Source organism: Suillus subalutaceus (assembly GCF_016647625.1).
Source record: "Suillus subalutaceus strain FC151 chromosome Unknown DFJ58scaffold_25, whole genome shotgun sequence".
Taxonomy (NCBI): domain Eukaryota; kingdom Fungi; phylum Basidiomycota; class Agaricomycetes; order Boletales; family Suillaceae; genus Suillus; species Suillus subalutaceus.
The window spans coordinates 169410-189120 of NW_024540274.1; the positions used below are offsets into that span (position 1 = coordinate 169410).

At 49.4% G+C, this 19711-nt stretch overlaps 7 protein-coding genes across 7 annotated transcripts; 5 read left to right on the forward strand and 2 right to left on the reverse strand.

Moving 5' to 3' along the window:
• Positions 1-2039: 2039 nt before the first annotated feature.
• On the reverse strand, positions 2040-2614 carry DFJ58DRAFT_725244 (uncharacterized protein; the record flags this gene model as incomplete). Its single annotated transcript, XM_041385212.1, has 2 exons — positions 2040-2536; positions 2599-2614. The coding sequence occupies 2 exons, from the start codon at positions 2612-2614 to the stop codon at positions 2040-2042; spliced, it is 513 nt and encodes a 170-aa protein (XP_041246546.1).
• A 343-nt stretch (positions 2615-2957) lies between these two features.
• Positions 2958-4950, reverse strand: DFJ58DRAFT_681020 (uncharacterized protein). Its single transcript, XM_041383212.1, has 3 exons — positions 4616-4950; positions 3896-4549; positions 2958-3842 (listed from the first exon to the last, which is right to left on the reverse strand). The coding sequence occupies exons 1-3, from the start codon at positions 4853-4855 to the stop codon at positions 3243-3245; spliced, it is 1494 nt and encodes a 497-aa protein (XP_041246547.1). The 5' UTR covers positions 4856-4950; the 3' UTR covers positions 2958-3242.
• A 1674-nt stretch (positions 4951-6624) lies between these two features.
• Positions 6625-7881, forward strand: DFJ58DRAFT_725246 (uncharacterized protein; the record flags this gene model as incomplete). The annotated part of the gene is made up of 4 exons (XM_041385213.1): positions 6625-6664; positions 6718-7029; positions 7088-7188; positions 7237-7881. 4 exons carry the CDS (start codon positions 6625-6627, stop codon positions 7879-7881), a joined length of 1098 nt encoding a protein of 365 aa, XP_041246548.1.
• Positions 7882-9195: 1314 nt separating this feature from the next.
• DFJ58DRAFT_775004 (uncharacterized protein) lies at positions 9196-9567 on the forward strand. The gene has a single exon (XM_041389407.1). The coding sequence runs from the start codon at positions 9250-9252 to the stop codon at positions 9478-9480; it is 231 nt and encodes a 76-aa protein (XP_041246549.1). The 5' UTR covers positions 9196-9249; the 3' UTR covers positions 9481-9567.
• A 2464-nt stretch (positions 9568-12031) lies between these two features.
• Positions 12032-12409, forward strand: DFJ58DRAFT_869844 (CHAT domain-containing protein; the record flags this gene model as incomplete). Its single annotated transcript, XM_041394283.1, has 2 exons — positions 12032-12043; positions 12104-12409. The coding sequence occupies 2 exons, from the start codon at positions 12032-12034 to the stop codon at positions 12407-12409; spliced, it is 318 nt and encodes a 105-aa protein (XP_041246550.1).
• Positions 12410-13503: 1094 nt separating this feature from the next.
• Positions 13504-15501, forward strand: DFJ58DRAFT_775025 (quinon protein alcohol dehydrogenase-like superfamily). Its single transcript, XM_041389408.1, has 8 exons — positions 13504-14067; positions 14122-14291; positions 14344-14361; positions 14415-14486; positions 14542-14769; positions 14826-14834; positions 14869-15205; positions 15435-15501. The coding sequence occupies exons 1-7, from the start codon at positions 13788-13790 to the stop codon at positions 15076-15078; spliced, it is 987 nt and encodes a 328-aa protein (XP_041246551.1). The 5' UTR covers positions 13504-13787; the 3' UTR covers positions 15079-15205; positions 15435-15501.
• DFJ58DRAFT_912467 (CHAT domain-containing protein) lies at positions 15363-19475 on the forward strand. The gene is made up of 7 exons (XM_041395275.1): positions 15363-15382; positions 15447-15677; positions 15737-15893; positions 15945-16084; positions 16132-16229; positions 16285-18093; positions 18155-19475. The coding sequence occupies exons 2-7, from the start codon at positions 15638-15640 to the stop codon at positions 19241-19243; spliced, it is 3333 nt and encodes a 1110-aa protein (XP_041246552.1). The 5' UTR covers positions 15363-15382; positions 15447-15637; the 3' UTR covers positions 19244-19475.
• Positions 19476-19711: the final 236 nt, after the last annotated feature.

Sequence of the window (19711 nt, forward strand, 5' to 3'; positions counted from 1 at the left end):
AGTGTGAATTCGAAGGTCCCGTGGCGAAATCAATGATATCAGTGGCATCCAAAGTAGTGGATTGGTTCTGGGGGTTGGATTATTGTTTTGAGCGGATACATCTATATTTAGACTTCGTTATCCAAGTGGATGAGAGAGAATTTCTTTATTTATATACCGCAAACAAACAACTAAAACTGTTGATGCAATATTTGCCTCATGCATGTCCTGGGGGTTAATGTAATAGACATGTGTCAAGGGATATTCCGAATAGCCAGGGGGGACCGTCCGCGTTTGTGATGGCGTTTTTGGTTCGTATTTGCCAAGCGATTTCAAAGAACACTTGTCTCAACTCCGAGTCTTTCTAGATCATCACGGTACTCAGTCACTGGGTTAATCTGACTTTCCGTCCTTCCATTTTCTTATGTCGTGTTTAGGGTACCCCATGTAACAAAATCAACGTATGTCCCCTTGAAGCCCAAGTTTTTCGCTCTCTATTATAAGTGACTTGTGACCATGCTTTACGCGCATAAACACAACAGTTTGTAATACATTTAAATGCATGTCTGGTCCATTGTGACAGTCTGGAGACTTCCCTGCCGCCGCAGAGCTAAAACGATATATTTACGCCGGTTACCGGTGCCAACTTCAACTGCCGCTCATATGCCAATCGTTCTTCCGTCAGGGCGCGAAAACATGACTGGGACAACGCGCTTGATGATACAAACTTCAAGGTGAGATACACTGACGCCATCACGTACTTAGTCCATCACCCTTCGGCCCTCATTCACAGACTGGAAGAGGTACTAAGATGGGATCAAAGCATTTGACATCGCGTCCGTGTTTACGAACGGAGATTTAAGTACAAACCATTGTCTTCTATTGACGAAGGCAAGTTAATCTGCTCACACATGCATCATGCTTGTTTTAGGTTTCCAGGCTATCGCACTTTTTGATGCAGATCAACTTGAACACAAGGAGGCAATTCTGCGCGTCTGAGATCTAGCTGATACTTGTTCAAGTAACGATACTCTTGTATGTCGTGTCGTGGAAGTGGGTTTCATCGATTCATCGTTCGAGGTTCACGCATTGACACTGATCTCCGCAACATCACGTCAGGCGTATCTTCATGTTCAGCTAGGAACTGATGTCTTGGATGGTGTGCATCACGACGAAGCTGCCGGCCATTTCACTGCTGCTGTCAGAACCAGCACTTTCTCTGTATGAGGACTTGGCGCTGGTACGTTGATATCACACACCCAAAAATAAGTTTCATGTCTACCCCCGTGCTTTCGACGGCTTTTCGAGTGGAACCTCGAGTCTTTGTGGCTAACTGCATACCAGAAACTATGTCATGCTCTCCTTTCTGGGGGTAGACTTGATGCCGTCGAATCGCACCAACACATGATGGATGCTATGAGCAACACTACGAAGGCTAACTGCCTCGATTTGTCCATAGGTAAGTCTTCATTAATGTTCTCCCAGGCTATCATCTCACCCAATTCATCAACTTTCCAACAAGAATGCAGCGCGGCTACGCAAAACGATCTTGTTCTTTGTGCATGTACTCACTCCCTCATTCTTTGTCGCTACTGACCACTGTCACCTAGATGGGGATCCCCGATCAAGGTCGATATGACAGCACACAAAATACAGAACCTGATTTCTTCCGAGGAACGGTGAGTGTAACATTAATGTTCCATCTTTTGTTTACTCACTCACACATCATTCGTTACTAGCAATTCAAGTTGACGACGAGCGTGCTTTCGGTCCTGCACACAAACCAATTCACGGAGTATATATAGGCGCTTATCTGCGGTTTTTCAAAGCTTCAAAGCTGACTCCATACCACATCGCTGCTACAACGTGGATCTTATTTCACTTGGACTTCATGAAAAGAAACATGTACATATGACAAGTATCTAGCAGTATAACTGAAGATCAATCTGTCGATATATATACGTATGGACTCTCCAGGTGTCTAGGACGACCTGTGACTGAACATTGTGAAGGCTACGATGATTTATGCCAATAATTTTAAGTACCTGATGCATGTAATTTCAGGAATGACCTGAAGCTGTCGATTCCTTGGGCCTTAGTCCCAAGAAGGAAGCCAAACGCTGTACGCGGGATGGCCTGCGAGAAACAGACGCTCCTGTCTGCACATGCTCAGTGGTAGGAATGTACACAGGCTCAGCTGTGGGGTCAACTTCCTCCTCGTCCGACTGCCCCGGTATATTTGGGACCCACGGTTCAAGCGGCGGATCAAGGTTAAGTGGCAGTGATACGCGAGGGACATGATACGGTTGCTGAGGTGGCTGGAATGGATATGGGTACTCGGGGGTGTACGGGTGTTCAGAGGCGAGATGCTCAGAAGCAGATGGGGGCTCGGGGGTGTATGGATATTCAGATGCGTATGGATACTCTGAGGCATACGGCTGTCCGTACGGTGCGTCAGGGCTAGGCATTTGCACATTGATGACAGGCACAGGCATAGGAAATGACGGGAAAGGCGCGGATGAAGGGTCTGGAATGGGCGGAGACTCGGATGGGTCGACTATAAGATAACGCGCGTTCAGTCCAACACTGACGGGAAAGAAAGGAACAAGTTCTACGCACACGGACGACGTTCCATGGTATGTGTATGTCAAGCGTTTAAATAAAAACGCAGACTGTGCACAACCTTAGCTCGAGAAGGCGCAGCGCAAGGTGGATAATAAAAGTGGGAGGATGTGATGATTGTCGTAATTGACCAGATACCCAGTCATATAAACCACCTTATATGAGGGGAGCACACTTGCCAGGTCCGTTCGAGTGGAACCTTCTGGTCCTGGGGGCTGCGCGCAATGACGCTTACGAGGGTTCACAGCTTGGTTCTTTGTAGAAAGAAAACTTTGGCAAAAAAAGGTCACAATAAAGTACAGCATCTGCAGAAATAGGTTCATAGAGGTGCTTATTCCACTGCGGACGTATTGGATGTCGTCCCTGCCCTATCCGATACAATGAGTGTCAAACATGTCAAACCTTGTTGTTTTCACGGTCAGCCCCGTCCGAAATAACAGCTCGACGCTGTGCAAGCGCTTATTACTCTTATTGGTTTAAATGATAACTATAGGCCAAAATTAGTGAGGTCAGTGGCAGTAATTGTGACATGACAAGGACACGTATGCGGTAATTATGAGGAACCTTTCAGCGTCCAGCTCGCACGCCTGACGTAGAAGTCATACAGCATCCGTTTCAGTCCAAAGGGCGATGAATAAACCCTATGCCCAACTCCTACCCGCGCGTCTTCCAGCTTCTACGCAGTCACCAACGCTCACGCCCCCTACGCCGGCGCCGATCACCTCTAGCTTACCGCTCCACGGCTCGCCCCGAAGTACGCCGCTTAGCTCCCGCATGCGCTGGAGGTGCCCTACACGCAGCAGGGGGATGCAATGTGCGTTGTCATGCACCCTCACGATGAGTGGGTCAGGGAGACGCACGCCCAACTGCTCAGAGAGCATCTCTACAAGGCGAGGGATTGAGGTCACAGGCTCGCGGAGCATCGCAGTCATTTTCACAATATCCGCGCTCCACGACGCTTCTTGTGCCGACATTGACGAGGAGTCGAAGACGCACCCCAGGATTGCGTTTTCCGCATGTTCAGATGATGCTCGGGGTACAAGATACCCAAATCCCACGGGGTGGAGTGCATGTCCTGGAGGTGCAAGGAACACGAGGTTCACGACTGTCACCGACGAATAAGGATTTGCAGTTAGGTGTGGCAATGGCGTCTTGGGTGAGAGTAGCCCTTTCAGGCTCGGGAGAGGCAGAGCTGAAATAGTGTGTGTTGCGCGCAGCGTCTCACAAGATGAGGTCGTTATCTGCGTACAGGTAGTTATTAGCAAAAGTCTATCTATTTGAGATACACGCGTACTTCGAACTGCGCAGTTCTTGGATTCATCCGGAGTCCCGTCGCGGACACTCCGCCAAGTAGGCGCACGTTCCGACGTGTCCTCAACTCTCGCAAGAGTGCGTCTGCCAACGCACCGATCCCTTGCGAGAACGAATACACAGATACTCCGCGCATCTGCTCGTATACTTCCCCTAGCTGATATGGGGGGTTGTCGACCTCCGCTGTTGCTGAGACTCTAGACGGCCGGAGAAACCCAGTTACCAAGGAGCCACGACCGCGTTCCTCGGCATCCCAAAGTGACGGGAACGCCGCGCGGACGCTCAATTCTCGAGAATCTGCTGCATAAATACCGTGCACGAGCGCACTTCCGAAGATCCTTGCGAATTCGCTCCCGAAACGCCTACTCAAGAATTCGTCAACCGACTCATCCTCAATCATAAGGGGCCTATTCCATGGGCGAAATGGCTCCCGTGCGATAGCTGAAAGAAGGATATGGCCAAGGGGGGAATGCAAAGAAGAAGACTTAGGTGAGAGCCCAGAAGTAAGAAGGCTAAACGGAGATGAAGGAATGCGAAGGAGACCTTGGGTGCCAGGCAGACGCAGGAAGCGATTCCGAGCGGCCGGTGATGATTTCGGGAGAGTTAAGAGAGATGGTGATAGGTCCAGAAGGTTAATCTAGTCTGGGACGTGCCCGATGAGAAGGTCGAAAGGGAGGTTGTATTAGACTAGCTTATTACCCACCAATTCGAGAACACTCTTTGAATTTGGTCTAAGAGTGCGCGGGCCAGCCTCCAAAAGCACGCTGGTTTCGCGACCGTCTTTAAGTGTGATTCTAGCGCGCCTAGAATGTATCCATCCGCCAAAGTGAATATCCTTGTTCAGAAGAGTGATCTGAGCTGCTGGAAACCGACGTGAAAGGTGAAAGGCAGCGGAAAGGCCGGTTAGACCACCGCCAAGGATAGCGATAGAAGATGGTGCCATGATACTCGTATCTCAAGCACAACACGAAATCACCGACCCATTTTCTGAAGGGTCTTGTTATGGACCTGGCGCTCCCACTACCCAGTGGTCGAAGCAGCAGTCGCCGTTTAAAGAAAGACTTTCCCACGGCTTTGTTGAAATTGACGTCACAAACCAGATCAAATACCATCTCGAACAATTCGGGTCCTGTCAGCAATATTCGAATCGTCATGATGCTTCACTCACAACGACCATCATGTGGCGTGTGATGGAGATGCTTAGCGGAGAAACAGCACGATCTGAGTTCACCATGGGATAGGTGGTAACTGTGCGGCTGCTGCACCTGCTGTAGTATTAGTACCTGGAGCAGGAGATGTTGAAGGGTATCGACAGGCTGAGGGTGCGATAACGAAGCCTGGGCTTGGGCGTGTGATTGGGTTTGTTGCTGATTTGCTCGTTTTGCCTTCTCATATTCTGGTCGCCGAGCAACAACCAAAGCCTGAACCGAAACCATTAAACCAGGTTACAGTAGTGACTAGTCTCAGAATGTCTAGTGTTCACTGGGTATGAGGTCTAATTAGATCAGGTACCTGGGAACCACAGGTGAGTAAGATCTTGGAATCGCCGATGCTGAAATAAAATGTGACTCGGATCATCGGTGTCCCAGAGATTGTACCTTATAAATTAGATCTAGCGGCAGTTCTATGATGGCGGGCAACTGCAGCTGCCAGTGGCCTCGTGTGCTCGCCGAGCGCAACCTCCAATGGATAATGGCACAAAGGATACTTATATCTGGATAACTACACTGCATGATACCATATATATATGATACGGAGTTTTTGACTAATTAGCCAGTAACTTAGATATATCTTTCTCCCACTAACGGCTACTAACGGGTGTTTGCCGATGCGAGTCATAAAGACAGGCGCAGACTTACAGGAGATCACATTTCTTGTGCCGTTCCTTCAGACGCAACCCTGTGATATTGAAAACGGCACCCGCCAGATTCTCGAACAACTCGAGGCAAACTCGTGCTGGACTCGAGGATTTGATTAGTAACCCTATTGAATTTGAAAGAGATAGTAAGTTATGGTTCGAACTTTCAACTGAAAATGAAAACTGAATCTCACGAGGACGCGCGTCAGTGATCATAGACAAAGACAGATGCAGACTTGCAGGAGATCACGTTTCTTGCGCCATCCTTCGGACACAACCTAGTGGTATTGAAAATGACACCCACCAGATCCTGACGTGGACTTGCAGGAGATCACGTTTCTTGCGCCATTCTTCAGACGACCCTGTGGTATTTACTATTGAAAAGTACACCCGCCAAATTCTAATGCAGACTTGCAAGAAATCACGTTTCCTGCACGGATCCTTCAGACACAACCGTGACCCTGTGGTATTGAAAACGGCGCCAGCCAGATTCTCGAACAACTCGAGGCAAACTCGTGCTGGACTCGAGGATCTGATTAGTAACCATCTATTCAGAGAGATAGTGAGTTATAGCTCTAATTGGAAATGAAAACCGAATCTCACGTTCATAGACAACGTAGAAGTTGCAACTACGTCAAAACTGCTATGTACGGTATAGGGCTGACTCGGTGATGTCGATGAGTGCGTAATCGAAGCAAAGACGAGCCCAAGGCTTGAAGTGAATCTGGTTAAACCAAAAGCGGGGTGCCTTTTTAGATTTGGAATTTACATATAGCTTGCATGTCGCGATATTGTAAGTTCCACTGGCATCTTCTCCAATTCCTTCGTCAATTACTTGGCGCCCCTTTTCACCCATGTCAAACATGCGTAGCGGACCTGGTTTAGTTCTGGAAGGTATAGTGCTCAGACCATCTTTCAGTTGTCCATTTCTCACACCGTACATGCAGTGGTAGCAGGCACGAACTCTTCTGTTCCATCTGACCGCACGCCCATCGGTTATTATGTCCGTGCCTCTACCTCCGATGGCCGGTGGAACACCACCATCAAGGCTGCAGAGGCAGACTACAGCGTTTCTTGGAACGAAACCCTCAACATCCACGCCCCCTCCCTGAAGTTTCTCCAGTGGTTCATGTCCATCTTCTCCCCCACATCCAAAAAAATTAACCTCGAAATTCGTGCCTTATACGAGTCTGGACCTGAGCATGTACGTGCGTTCGAGACTACTTTTGAACAATTGCTCGGATGCGACGGACAGTCCAGTAAGTCCTTAATCCTTGCCTTAAGCTATATCCTCGTTCCTTCACACCGGTCCCAAAGTGACCCTCTCGGCTATCAATAACCAGGACATATCTCTTACGTTGAAAGCACAGCGTAGTATTAAAATAACTCCGCACGCGCCACGATCGAGCATCCCCGAAGTATGTGGCCTACTTCTTGAACTGCGCAACCCTACTGATAAAATATAGCATACGCGCCGTCTGGACAGAAATGTTGTCATCTTCGGCGAAGCCGGCTCAGGGAAAAGTTCGCTCATCAACGGAACCACCCAACATTTACTTGCGGAGACATCCAATGACGCACATGGATGCACTTCTACCCCTGAACGCTACCCAGTAGAAATTTCCGACAGGAAATATGTCCTGATTGATACCCCAGGTCTCAATGAGGGGTCTGCAGGCACAGTACCAGATGCGGAGGCAAAGGAACTGTTAAAGAGCCTGTTGCGTGAGCTCATGAGCTCTAGGTCGGATAGCATCGGCCTTCTGGTGTACTGCGTGCGCCGCGCGACTCGCCCCCGCACCTTCGTTGAGGCCTACAATAAATTCTACTCTGGGATCTGCCATAAGAGAGTCCCAATCATCATCGTCGTCGAAGGATGGGAGCACGAGCGGGACATGGAGAGCTGGTGGAATATCAACGGGAATCAATGGAAGAGTCATGGGATGCATTTCGCAAACCATCCATGCGACTCGACGAGCAACATCCCAGATGGAGTCACCCGTCGTGTTACAGAGCCGAGTGGCTTTTTGCGCAACCTTATTGCTAGGCACTACTCAGATTCGGCAGTCGGCACCAGACGTCGTCTCGTGATCGAAGGACCCAATGAATAATAGCAACTGCACAGTGCCACTCCTTCATGTTCTATTATTGTCCTCCGTCTCTACTCCACCCTTTTACTTACTCCTAGATATTCGTTCGGTTTACACCTCTTCGTTCGGGATCATTTCTCCTCCGAGTCAGTCCTTCAATCAAATACTAAGGTGGCGAACACATGTGTTTATGTGCACCCATTTCTCCCACCTTTCTAATTTAGTAAAGCGGTACATAAGGCGCCTACTCACCCTTATATTGAGCTAAAGTGTCATTTGTGAGAACCGGGGGTCCAGACTAGCAAATTAAGGTGACTTAGAAGCCTAAGACATTATAGCTGGTAATACAGAGCGCGTAAATACGCCAAATCCGGTAATACCGTGCCACCGCGTTGCCGAAACCCTCATACTTGCTGTCGCACACAGCGAGCTCAGAGGGCATTCTCAGACTGGCCGGTATTATAGTACACCAAAAGTCTATATTACACAATGTCGATCCAATACATCTAACAGTTTATAGCCAGCTATGATACGTAGTGGTGATAAGGTAGGAGAAAGGCATAAGTAGGTGGTGTGGTAATTAGGTCCTGACGGAGTTCGAAACATAACCTAGCGGAACGTCCCGGGCTTTGTATCTTCCACTAGATCGACGAAACGTTGATACACTTGAACCAAATTCGAACCATGGCGTGTCTTCACAGTGCACAAGGATGGAAACGTGTTCGGAGATGAACTTGGCATCCAGATAAGTTGTTGATTTGTAGACGCCCAAGATGACTACAGGTCGTACACATTAATCATTGTGAAACGCGTCAGAGCCAGCTACCTTGAGAGTTTTAACAGTCTACATGTATAGTGATGACCGTAACGCTGAAAAAATCCAGCGTCTGCCCTCGGAATGCATCTAAAGACCCATTCAGACTTACGAGATGGCGCTCAACAGATCCTTGATCACGAGGTCAGGTATAACACAGACATTCTGTTTCACGGTCGTAATGCCGTTGTCTGATGACTGGGGTCATAGTAGAAGACTCCTGTTTAATCCAGGCCTTTTTGTGAAAAAGTAGGGGGAAAGAGACAAAGGAGAGCAAGAAGCACACCGTCCGTCCTTCGCTCACAACAATCAGCATGATCGTGTCCGATGCATTGCACGAGTCCCACGACGAGGAAAAAAGATTGATGGTGTACTGAAAGACATAACGAAAGAAATACAAGTGCAGAATCAACTGTATTAATGACCATTGGTGTGTGGCGGAGATGCACAGCAGAGAAACAACACGATCTGAGCCCACCATGGGATAGGTGGTGACTGTGCGGCTGCTGTACCTGCTGTAGTAGTGTTGGTACCTGGAGCAGGAGGTGTTGAAGTATCGGCAGGCTGAGTGTGCGATGACGCCGCCTGGGCTTGGCCGTGCGATTGGGTTTGTTGCCGATGTGCTCGTTTTGCCTTCTCATATTCTGGCCGCCGAGCAACAACCAAAGCCTGAACCGAAATCATTAAACCAGGGCGATTGTAAAGGCACCAAGGAGATATATACCTGCCTGTCCTGCACTGCAGCCACTTCGACAACGCGAGGACGACTTGTGCGTTGCGGGAGTTTGATTTCTTCGTTGATGTGAGGTTGAGAGCGGAAGAGTGAGGACAGCCGGCTGATGAATGCATCTGAATGTGAACTCAAAGGTGTTGTAGGATGGGAATCGGCTTCTTCATCTGTGCCGAGTCGAGATCGGGAGAAAAGTGAGGAAAGCCGAGCTAGGAACACATGTGGATCTAACCGCGAAGGCGTGGAGGGTTGCTGAAGTTCGTCTGGTGCATCATTTTCAGGTGAAGAGCGGTGAATAAGTGAGGACAGGCGAGCTAGGAGTGCGTGTAGATGGAACGTCGAAGGCCTTGAAGTTTGCGGAAGTTCGGTCGTTTCACCGTCGTCGGGTCGAAAGCGGTGGAGGAGCGAGAAAAGGCGAGCGAGAAGTACATTTGCAGAGGAATGGGGATGTGCACCACCCATTGGGGAGGACTGAGAGCACGGAGGTCTAAATAAGGATTAAATAATAGAAATTTGTTACGCACACCAACATCGACTTCCATGCCGTGAAAGAACGTTGGTGAGAGTTCATCGACACCGCCAAACTGGTCAGGACATTGGGTAGCATCAGCCTGAAATATTACTGTTATAATGAATGAGAAGGATTGTAAACACGGCACGTACTTCCAAAAACGACTCGTCATCGAGTGAAGAGCGGGGTGTGTGCTGTATTCGTGAATCATCTTGAGATGCCTTCTGTTCCAATTTGTCTTTTGGAGCCTAACAGCAGACATTGTCAGCGAGAGAGAGCGGGCGAATATGTTGACACTCACAACATTGGTATCAATGGAAAGTAGGTCCTCAAAACCAGCTTCGTTGAGGATAGCGTGAACGTCCCATGTGTACGCGTTTTTCGTTTTCGCAAGCAGTGACTAGCACCTTTCCGTCAGCGGAAAGGGTTGCGGAGTGTAAAACCTCTTCGTGCTGGAGGGATGGTCCGACTGGGAGGTTGGTGTCGAGATTCCATAGATGCGCTGTTGAATCGATTGATGCACTTGCAAGGAGGCGGTTGTTTCGAGACAAGGTGATGGCGTAGACAAGGTTGGTATGACCTTCGAGGATGGCAATCTGCTGCCAAGTGGCAGTGCTGAATATCCTAATCAGGCCGTATGACCCGGAGAAAAGCTTGTTTCCGTCCGACGACCATGCCAAGCTGCGAACTTCATTATCGTGTTTGAGTGCGTTGAGAAGCTTGCCCGTCTTCGCATCCCAGATTTTTGCCGCATGCTCTTTGTTTCCACCTGTCACAATTTTTGTTGAGTCAGGCGAGTACATCACCGCACACACCAAACCATGTCCGGTTTTGATTTTCAGGACAGTTTTGCCGCTGTCGACATCCCAAACTCTTGCCGTCCCATCCCAGGATCCACTCACTACTCGCTCACCATCTGCACTCCAGCACAATGTGCACACAACACCGGTGTGTCTTGTCCATTTGGCAATGACCTTCCTCGTCTCGACGTCCCACAACCTCACTTTCCAGTCATTGCTTCCGCTTGCAATCATCTTCCCGTTTGGAGACAATGCCATGGATCGCAATCCTACGTTATTCTCATGTCGCCAGTCCTCGCCTATCTGTGTGCCGCTCTCTAGGTCCCATAGTCGGAGTGAGCCGTCCGACGAACATGTCATAATGTGTCGGCTGCCAGGTAAGTGCACACCACCGTTTACCCAGTCGGTATGACCTTGCATCGTGTGGCGTGGCGTGATTACTGGCGTCTTACTGGTGGAGGAAGACATGCTCCGCGCTCGGAATCTCAACTATGCCAAGTCGTGGCCTGTGTATACGAGAAGTCTACCGGGATCTTGAAATCAGACCAATTATATGGCAACGAAAATGGCTTCTGGTGAGTCGAGGGGCCTATATTTTATTTTATTTTCAATTTGATAGTTGTAAGAACCGCACACGCCATTACGCACGAGACAAGTCTGTACAAGATTCAATATCCAATCCTCTCCCACAAGACAGCTTTTGGACGACGACGTATTCAGGTGCTGTTAGATTCGATGATGTGCAACAGATCTTTTTGGGTATCCGAGGTCGCTGGTAAGCAAGTCGTCAGCTTCAATCGACAGAGGAGCCTAGAGTATCACTCACAGGAAACACCTTTCAGACAAGCCTGGTGCGTAATCACTGGATATCAACGAGTGTCTGGTTGGGAGTTGAGGAAGTTGGGCATTCGTTCGTTCATGGCGTTTTTAAGGCTGTGTCTCATGTGTCATCCTCATGTTTGCTTTACAGCTTCATTGCTGTGTAGACGAAGCGCTCATATCTGCGACCAGCGCTATGTGCTGTGCATCTTCCCATACGTAATAAAGGACTATGTTGATGACTACAACGATCATTCGACAGTGTCCCGCGCTCCCTCTCCACTCCGCACATTTCTTCCAGCCCATATTCGAACTCGATGCGGTCAAGATGTATATAGGCTGCGCAGGATGCTAACAGTATTAGTACCCAGGATGGAGTTGTCGTCCACCAAAGATGTCATGGTGAATATCGATACTCCACAAATACATTTCTTCACCGCCTCAGGATATGAACTTGCCTCTGTTCAGATTTACGAGCGAAATCGAAGGAATCCGAAATGAAAGCTGCCGTCTGCATGATCTCTCGGTTGAGTTGTCGACCGGTCTGATGTGACACGTTTCGCCATGAGAGACAAACCTCTGATATCATGGAGAAAGACATTCCTCACGCTGAGTTCGCATTCTTGTCGGCGTGTCATACCGCTGTTGGCGGTGAGAAGACACCCGACGAAGTCATTCACCTTGCAGCTGGACTCCAATTTTCCGGGTTCAAGAGTGTCATTGGCACGCTGTGGGTGGTTGAGGATGCTGTCGCAAAACATGTTGTGGAAGCTTTCTATGAGAAGATGTTCAAGGATGGTGTGATGGACTGTACGAAGGCGGCCTGGGCACTTAACCGCGCTAACCAACGCCGTGAGGACGAAAGTGCCGCTTGAGCAGAGGATAGTTTTCATTCACATTGGTGTGTAGTTCTGCTATGTTGTATTTCTGTCGTCTGGTATAGTTTTACGAGCCATTGATCATGGATTCTCTACCTCACTGTACATCAAGCTGTTGTAGATATTACCCGGATACTCTGGCGGTGTGGTCATCTTGCTCTCGCATATACCTCTCTCATCTGTAACTGCAAAAGCGGCCAAGCCTGGATCGACTTAGTGATCAATTAACCAATCTCCTCATGCCTGGTTTTTGCTGTGCCGACTGAAGCGTTCGAATTTCGAAGCATGCAAATGTCGAGCGTGTCATTCCAGGGTCCGTACACTTCTCCTACAATGTACAACCGACGACGTAGCACCTTCAGTATGGAAAAAATGCATATGCCGGCGCTGCCGATATCAGATCTGGGCGCTTAGCTGTAAAGCAAACACGATGATACCACATGGGATGCACCTTAAAAGACGACTCGAACGGATGGCATCTTTCACTATTCCTACTATCTCAGCTCAGCCAACAGTCAACACCCTGCATTTTTGATTACAGTACATCGGTGAGAATTCCTATACGGCGTTTCTCGTGAGCGATATGCTAATCTGCAAAGCGAAGCTGACCGCTTGCTTACCAGCGACTTTGGATTTCCGCAAAGCACGTGCTCAGCAGCACCTACATACGACCCGAAGCCGTCCTGTTGGTTAGGACTGAATTGTTGTAAGTAAGCTGTCTCACGAACTATGCGTCGTGCGCTCCTGACAAGCATTGATGTGAAATAAGAACGGCCCATCGAACTCACTAGCAATCTTTGCCTTCGCCGGACAGCCCGGAGCTTTTAATTCCGATACCTTAGGCTACTTTTCCCGCATACCGCAGTCCAGAATCTGTTGCAGTCGAGACTCTGAGTGCCGATCATGTCTTCCTCGACCAGCGAGACACCGATAGTCGTACCCCGTCAGAAGTTGCAAGGCCATACCGACTGGGTAAGAGGTGCTGTGCACCTGCCTGGGGGACGACGTATCATTACAGGTTCGTGGGACGGCTCACTCCGACTATGGGACCTGGAGAGCGGGGCACAGATTGGGGAGGGCTGGCGCGATAAGGGGGAGAAGAAGGCGATGTGCACAATAGCATTGTCTCCGACCGGTGACACTGTTGCAAGTGGAAGCACAGACGGGACAGTGAGGTTGTGGGATGTCGAGACGGGGAAGGTCATCGCTAAATTGACAGGGCACACTACGGCAGTACTGTCAGTGTGCTGGAGTGCCGATCGCGAGCGGGTCGTGAGCGGGTCATGGGACGGGACAGCAAGAGTATGGAATATCAATAGCGAAGAAACCATCATCGGTCCAATCAAGACCGGGCACGAGTCCTGTGCATGTGGTGATGTACTCGCCCGATGAAACAAAAATGGCCACAGGAGGACACAATGAGCATGCGGTGAAAATCTGGGATGCCAAGACGGGCAACCTGCTTGACACACTCGAACACGATCAAGCAGTTTTCAGTTTGGCATGGGTGTCGAACGGAAAGAGACTTATCTCTGCCTCCCGTGGCCCGATCAGGATATTCGACACAACCACTTGGCAGCAGACCGCCATTCTTGAAGGTCACACAAAAGTCGTCCGTGCCATCTCCTTATCTCGGAACGACCGCCTCCTTGCAAGTGTGTCAGATGATAAAACATCGCGTCTGTGGAATCTCGACACCAACCTCCCAGTTGGACTACCCCTTCAGCACAAACACCGTACTACTGTGGAATGTGCAGCTTTTTCAGCTGATGGAGAGTTGCTAGTCACTGGTGGCGAGAACAACAATGTGTACGTCTGGGACGTTCTCGCCGTCCTCAAAGAAGCTGGTCTCAAAGACCTATTACTGCCCATTCCTGATGTGCGTTTAAATCCCGAGACTTTTTGATAACACAATGCTAATGTCCTCGCAGGCTGTAGAGTTGATAGACGTACGTGGCGTATTTCTCGGCCTGTTCTATTGCTGTAAGCATCGGCTTTCTAGACCGATGCCACACGTGACGAAGAGGATTATCAATCTGGCTTTTTTGATAGTACTAATGTGCGATATAACCATGTGCGTCACTAGTAGCGTTTCAAAATCACTTCTTGTTTTGACCTCTTGATCTCAGTCCTCCGCAACAAACGGTAACCGTTCCTCTACCCATCCCCGCCACAATTCCCGCCACCGCCGCCCTCTCGCACCATCTTTTGGGAATGCAAGTGTGCTCATTGCCCACCTTTCGACGCTATTTCGCCGCACTCCCTCTAATATTCATGAAGCAACCGAACTCCAGCAGCGTCCAAGGCGATCTGTTTTCTCTCGTGTCGTTGAAGTTGCTGCAACGCGGGACAAACGGGTATGTATCTATTCGGGTTTATTTCCAATAACTGGAGTTCGATGATTTCTATACAGACACTAGTAGTCGCTACCTCCGCGGACGGTAACACAAACACAGCAGCCACACGGCCAATCACAAGGCCAGGCTCAGTCATTACCATCGCAATCCCAGCATGCTGCCGCACCGACGTCCACGACACCTCCTGCTCCTGATACCAATACTGCCACACCAGGTACAACAAGCGTACGGATAAACCTACTTCCGTTGTTGGCTCGTCTCGTGCTCTTTCTTTGCTGTACATCCCTCCCACACGCCAATGATCATTAGTTTTAATACAGGTGCAGCATACGTATCTTTGCTTTTAGCTCTCTTCATTGTCACCGTCCAAGTTCGCTAGTTCTCGACACACAAACACATCCCGCATGAGGATCAGACAATCAAGCATCTCCTTATATTTTATAACTATGTCCATATTCTCCACGGCCTTTGTCACTGCGTCCACCTTGTCTTGACCATGTGCCACATAGCTGCCCGCATCAGTACTTTCTCGACCTTCGGCAACGAACAGATCCATATACTGCACTTGTGTAGTGTATACAATCAATGAGACACTTCTGGGCTCAGACGAATAGTAAATATCGCTGATCTGCATTTGTGCCAAGAAGCGAAGTTAAAATACTCAAGAAGAACTTTAGTGCAATCATACCAGGCTACCAGCGTCTATCGCAAGTCTATCGTGCCGAACTGACCTCAACATAGAAATACACGTGGACATTCAACTTCTCCACCAAGCTTCACTCACAACCGCGATATCTCTAACCCCCATCTTCTCCACCTACCACTCAACCTATCCTCGATCCTTGTTGTTTTGCTTCATCGCACCATCATGTCTGGTAATTTGGAAGGCCAGTATATCAGACTTGAAGGTGCGCCACTCACTCCATATCTTCGTATCCGCTTTGTGATCCTCACGCTCTATCCACAGTCGTCGGCGGAAACAATCTTCAAGTCCCTTCTGAGCGCATTCCTGCAGGCATTTACGTATCCATCAATGTGGACTCGACTCAATGTTGGAAATCAACCATCAGAGTCTTAGCATCCGACAAATCTATAGTGTGGGACGACACTGAGGCTGTGGCCCTGTAAAGTGGAGACTTTTGGATGCGATGTGAGGACTGATTATCCGTTTGTAGATCGTCACACGAATCACCCGAATTATCAGTGGAAATCAGGGCGTCCTTTGAGGCCGATCGAATGCTAGGCAATGGTGAAGTCATCGGACAACTTGAAACACCATGGAAGGACTTGCTCGATTCTGGAGACGAGCCTTTCGGTAAGTGATTTGCTTCTCGCTCATGAACACCTATTAACATGTTGCAGATATTTCCTTCCCACCTGTCCGTGATGTTCGCCCTTCCCTCACACTAAAGACCGCTGTCGTACATGTTTCTGACAATCAGGACGGTGCACTGTTTGATGTGAGTGACAGTAGCCTCTGTGCCGTTGGCTTATGTGACGGAACACCAACCGTAGTCCATTGATGAATGCTCGATTGCTCGACACACGGATGCAGGCCACGCACGATTTGCCACATACGTGATAAACAAGACCGTCTCTCACCTGGTAGATGCTGTGGAGCATTTTCAGTTGGTTCTGGACCGGTGTCCGATCGGCCATCTTGACCGCGCAGTGGCTCTCACTAACCTCGCGTGTTCCCGCTTTGAGGGTTATCGTCTAAAGGATATTCAAGACATCGACTCTACGACTGCCCTCTTCCGTGAAGCCCTTGCATTGCGTCCGCAGGGTCACCCTGATCATCCACTATCCATCTATCACCTCCTTAAAGCGTTGATCTTGCGCTACAGGAAAGAGTGCACCGCCGTCTATATCCAGGAATGCGCGCAACTGTACTTCAATCTGCTGCCTCTCTGTCCAGAGGGCTCCCACCTTCGTAGCATCGCGGCAGGGGCAGATGGTGTTGATTATGTGATCTGTGAATGCAACAACCTTCCAATAGACGCATCCGATGAAGGCCTCCACCTTCGGCGAGTCGTGCTCCATCTCTGTCCTCTGGGCCATCAGGACCGTCCCAGAGCCCTTGACAAGCTTGCATGGGCTCTCATAACACGCTTTCGACAACGCGGCAGCATTGTTGATCTAGAAGAGTGCATACAATGTCATCGTGAAGCTGTTTCTCTATGCCCTGAAGGACATTCTGAACGCGATTCCTACCTGAATGACCTGGCTTATTCACTCCGGTCCCGCTTTGATCATCTAGGCATCTCTCACAACCTCGACGAAGCTATCTCTTTGTACGAAGAAGCACTGCGCCTGCGCCCTGTTGGGCACGAATCTCGTGATTACTCGTTGAACAACCTAGGGGGCGCTCTCCTCACCCGTTTCAATAGAAGTGGTGACATTGATGACATAAACAGAGGAATCAGCCTGCATCGCGAGGCACTGATTTTATGCCCCCCTGGGCATCCACGTTGTGACGTCACGCTCAACAACCTTACCCTCGCGCTCAAAATTAGATCCGACAAATTGAAAGCCAGCGAAGATATCAACGAGGCCATTGATCTTTATCGCGAATCGCTTCGGTTAAGACAGCATGTTGATCCAGAGTGCCACAAAATTCTTCACAATTTGATCTCGACCCTCTGCTCTCATTTCACGCACACTCGGAAGAATGAAGACGTCGAGCAGGCCATTCAACTCTGCCAAGAGTCCTTGTTGGCTTTTCCTTCACTGCACCCTGACAGGTATTTCAGTTACACGTGGCTGAAGAATGCCTACCTGTCTCGTTACCGAGTGCAACACAACCTCGCCGATCTGTCGCTGGCCGTAGAGAACTTCAGACTGGCATCGAGATATCCCACTCAAGACTTTCCGTGTCGACTGGAAACAGCTCTGCACTGGGTTGAGGAGGCTGAGGTACATCAACATGACTCTGTCCTCGAAGCATACCAAATGTCCTTGGAGCTATTCGACAACCATGTGATGACGCAGTCATCGATTATCTCTCGCCGCGAGGCTGCAGCCGCTTTTCGTGGTGCAAAATCACTGCCAATAGATGCAGCTTCGTGTGCCGTACGTCGTGGCAATCTACGACAGGCGGTTGAACTCGTGGAGCAGGGCCGTGGCCGGCAGTGGTTACTGGCCTCTCGACTCAGGACTCCGTTGGAGGGTCTGAAGCTTGCAAGTCCGGAACTAGCTCACAAGCTCTCAGATATCAAAAAGCACCTGTCTGATGCTCAGGGTTCTGCCGACAGCGCTGACCCAGCTGTTGCTGACCAAGCAGCGATACAATACAGGAGGCTTCAGGAGCAGTGGGGAGCAGTGGTAGCTGAAATTCGCAATCTTCAAGATTTCTCGCGGTTCCTACTCCCTCCTTCATATGAAGACTTGCAAGTGGCAGCGCGTCATGGCCCAGTCATTATCCTCGTTGCGAGTCGATACTCATGCAAGCGCCATCGTTGTCCCGACGTCAGGAGAGCCACACAACGTTCAATTCCCGCGTATTACTCTCACACATCTGGAGAAGCTCAAGAATGACTTTGTGAGGGAGATACGACTTGCATCTTTTATGCGCCCAGAGGAGACGAGGAAGGAATTGCAAGTCCTCTTGCGGACAGTATGGGACGAGATCATGCTCCCCATCGTCATCGTCCTCCAGCGTGATCTCAGAGTAACGAACGGCTCTCGAATCTGGCTGTGTCCAACTGCAACATTCACTTCCATTCCTCTCCACGCAGCTCACCCCTTTCGAACGAAGGCAGACGGACGGCGTGAACTATGCCTGGAGGACGTCTATATCTGTTCTTACACGCCGACACTTTCAGCTCTGATCAGATCTAGGCAGATGATGAAGAAACGTGCGACTTCGTCATTTGTTGTAATTGGGCAAAGTTCCCCGGGTGCGGGGCAAGGCAAGGCTCTCTTGACTGTTGACAGTGAGCTTGAGCTCGTCCGCAAACTCGTCCCCACGACTGCCAACCCCACCACTCTTTCCGGCGACGACGCCACGCGAGCAGGTGCACTCGACGCTTTGCAATGCAACACCTGGGTGCATCTCGCTTGTCATGGGAAGCAGGACCGTGAGCAGCCTTACTATTCACGTTTCGCCATGAAAGACAAACCTCTGACGCTGCTCGACATTATGGAGAAAGATATTCCGCACGCCGAGTTTGCGTTCTTATCAGCGAGTCATACCGCCGTGGGCGATGAAGAGATGCCCGACGAAGTCATTCACCTCGCAGCTGGATTGCAATTTTCAGGGTTCAAGAGCGTCATTGGCACACTGTGGGAGGTCGACGACGCTGTCGCAAAACACGTTATCGAAGCTTTCTACAAGTATATGTTCAAGGATTTGGAGGACGGTGGTGTCATGGACTGCACGAAGGCGGCCTGGGCACTCAATTGTGCTACACACGCCGTGAAGACGAAAGTGTCGCTCGAGCAGAGGATACTTTTCATTCATATTGGTGTGTAGTTATACTATGTCGTGTCACTTTCGTCTGGTATAGGCTTTCGAGTTGTTGATTTTCTCTCTTTCATCCCATCGGTGTACCTGTTAAAGGCTGTTGTAAGATTACCTTGATATTGTATTTACTTTGTGAGGCATACCCCAAGCATCCCCTCTTTATATCTAGTACGCTTAGAAGAGTCTTTGCAACTTCGTTAATTGCTCGAGTATTTGACGTATTTTATTCCTATAAACCGAGGATTCGGCCGTGTCCTGAGTGGCAAGGCAAGTACGGATCGAGCTCGCTTTGCTCCAAATTCCCAGCATTGACAAAACAATAACTATTCAAGTTGGTCTATAGAAACTCTAAGGCACGAGTAGATCAATGTTCTCGACACCTATTCCACGACAGCATCTCAAGGTGAAACATGTTCTATGCCGTGACTCACAAATACCTCTTCGACTCCTCCCCTGACGTTACCTGCTAACTGCAAG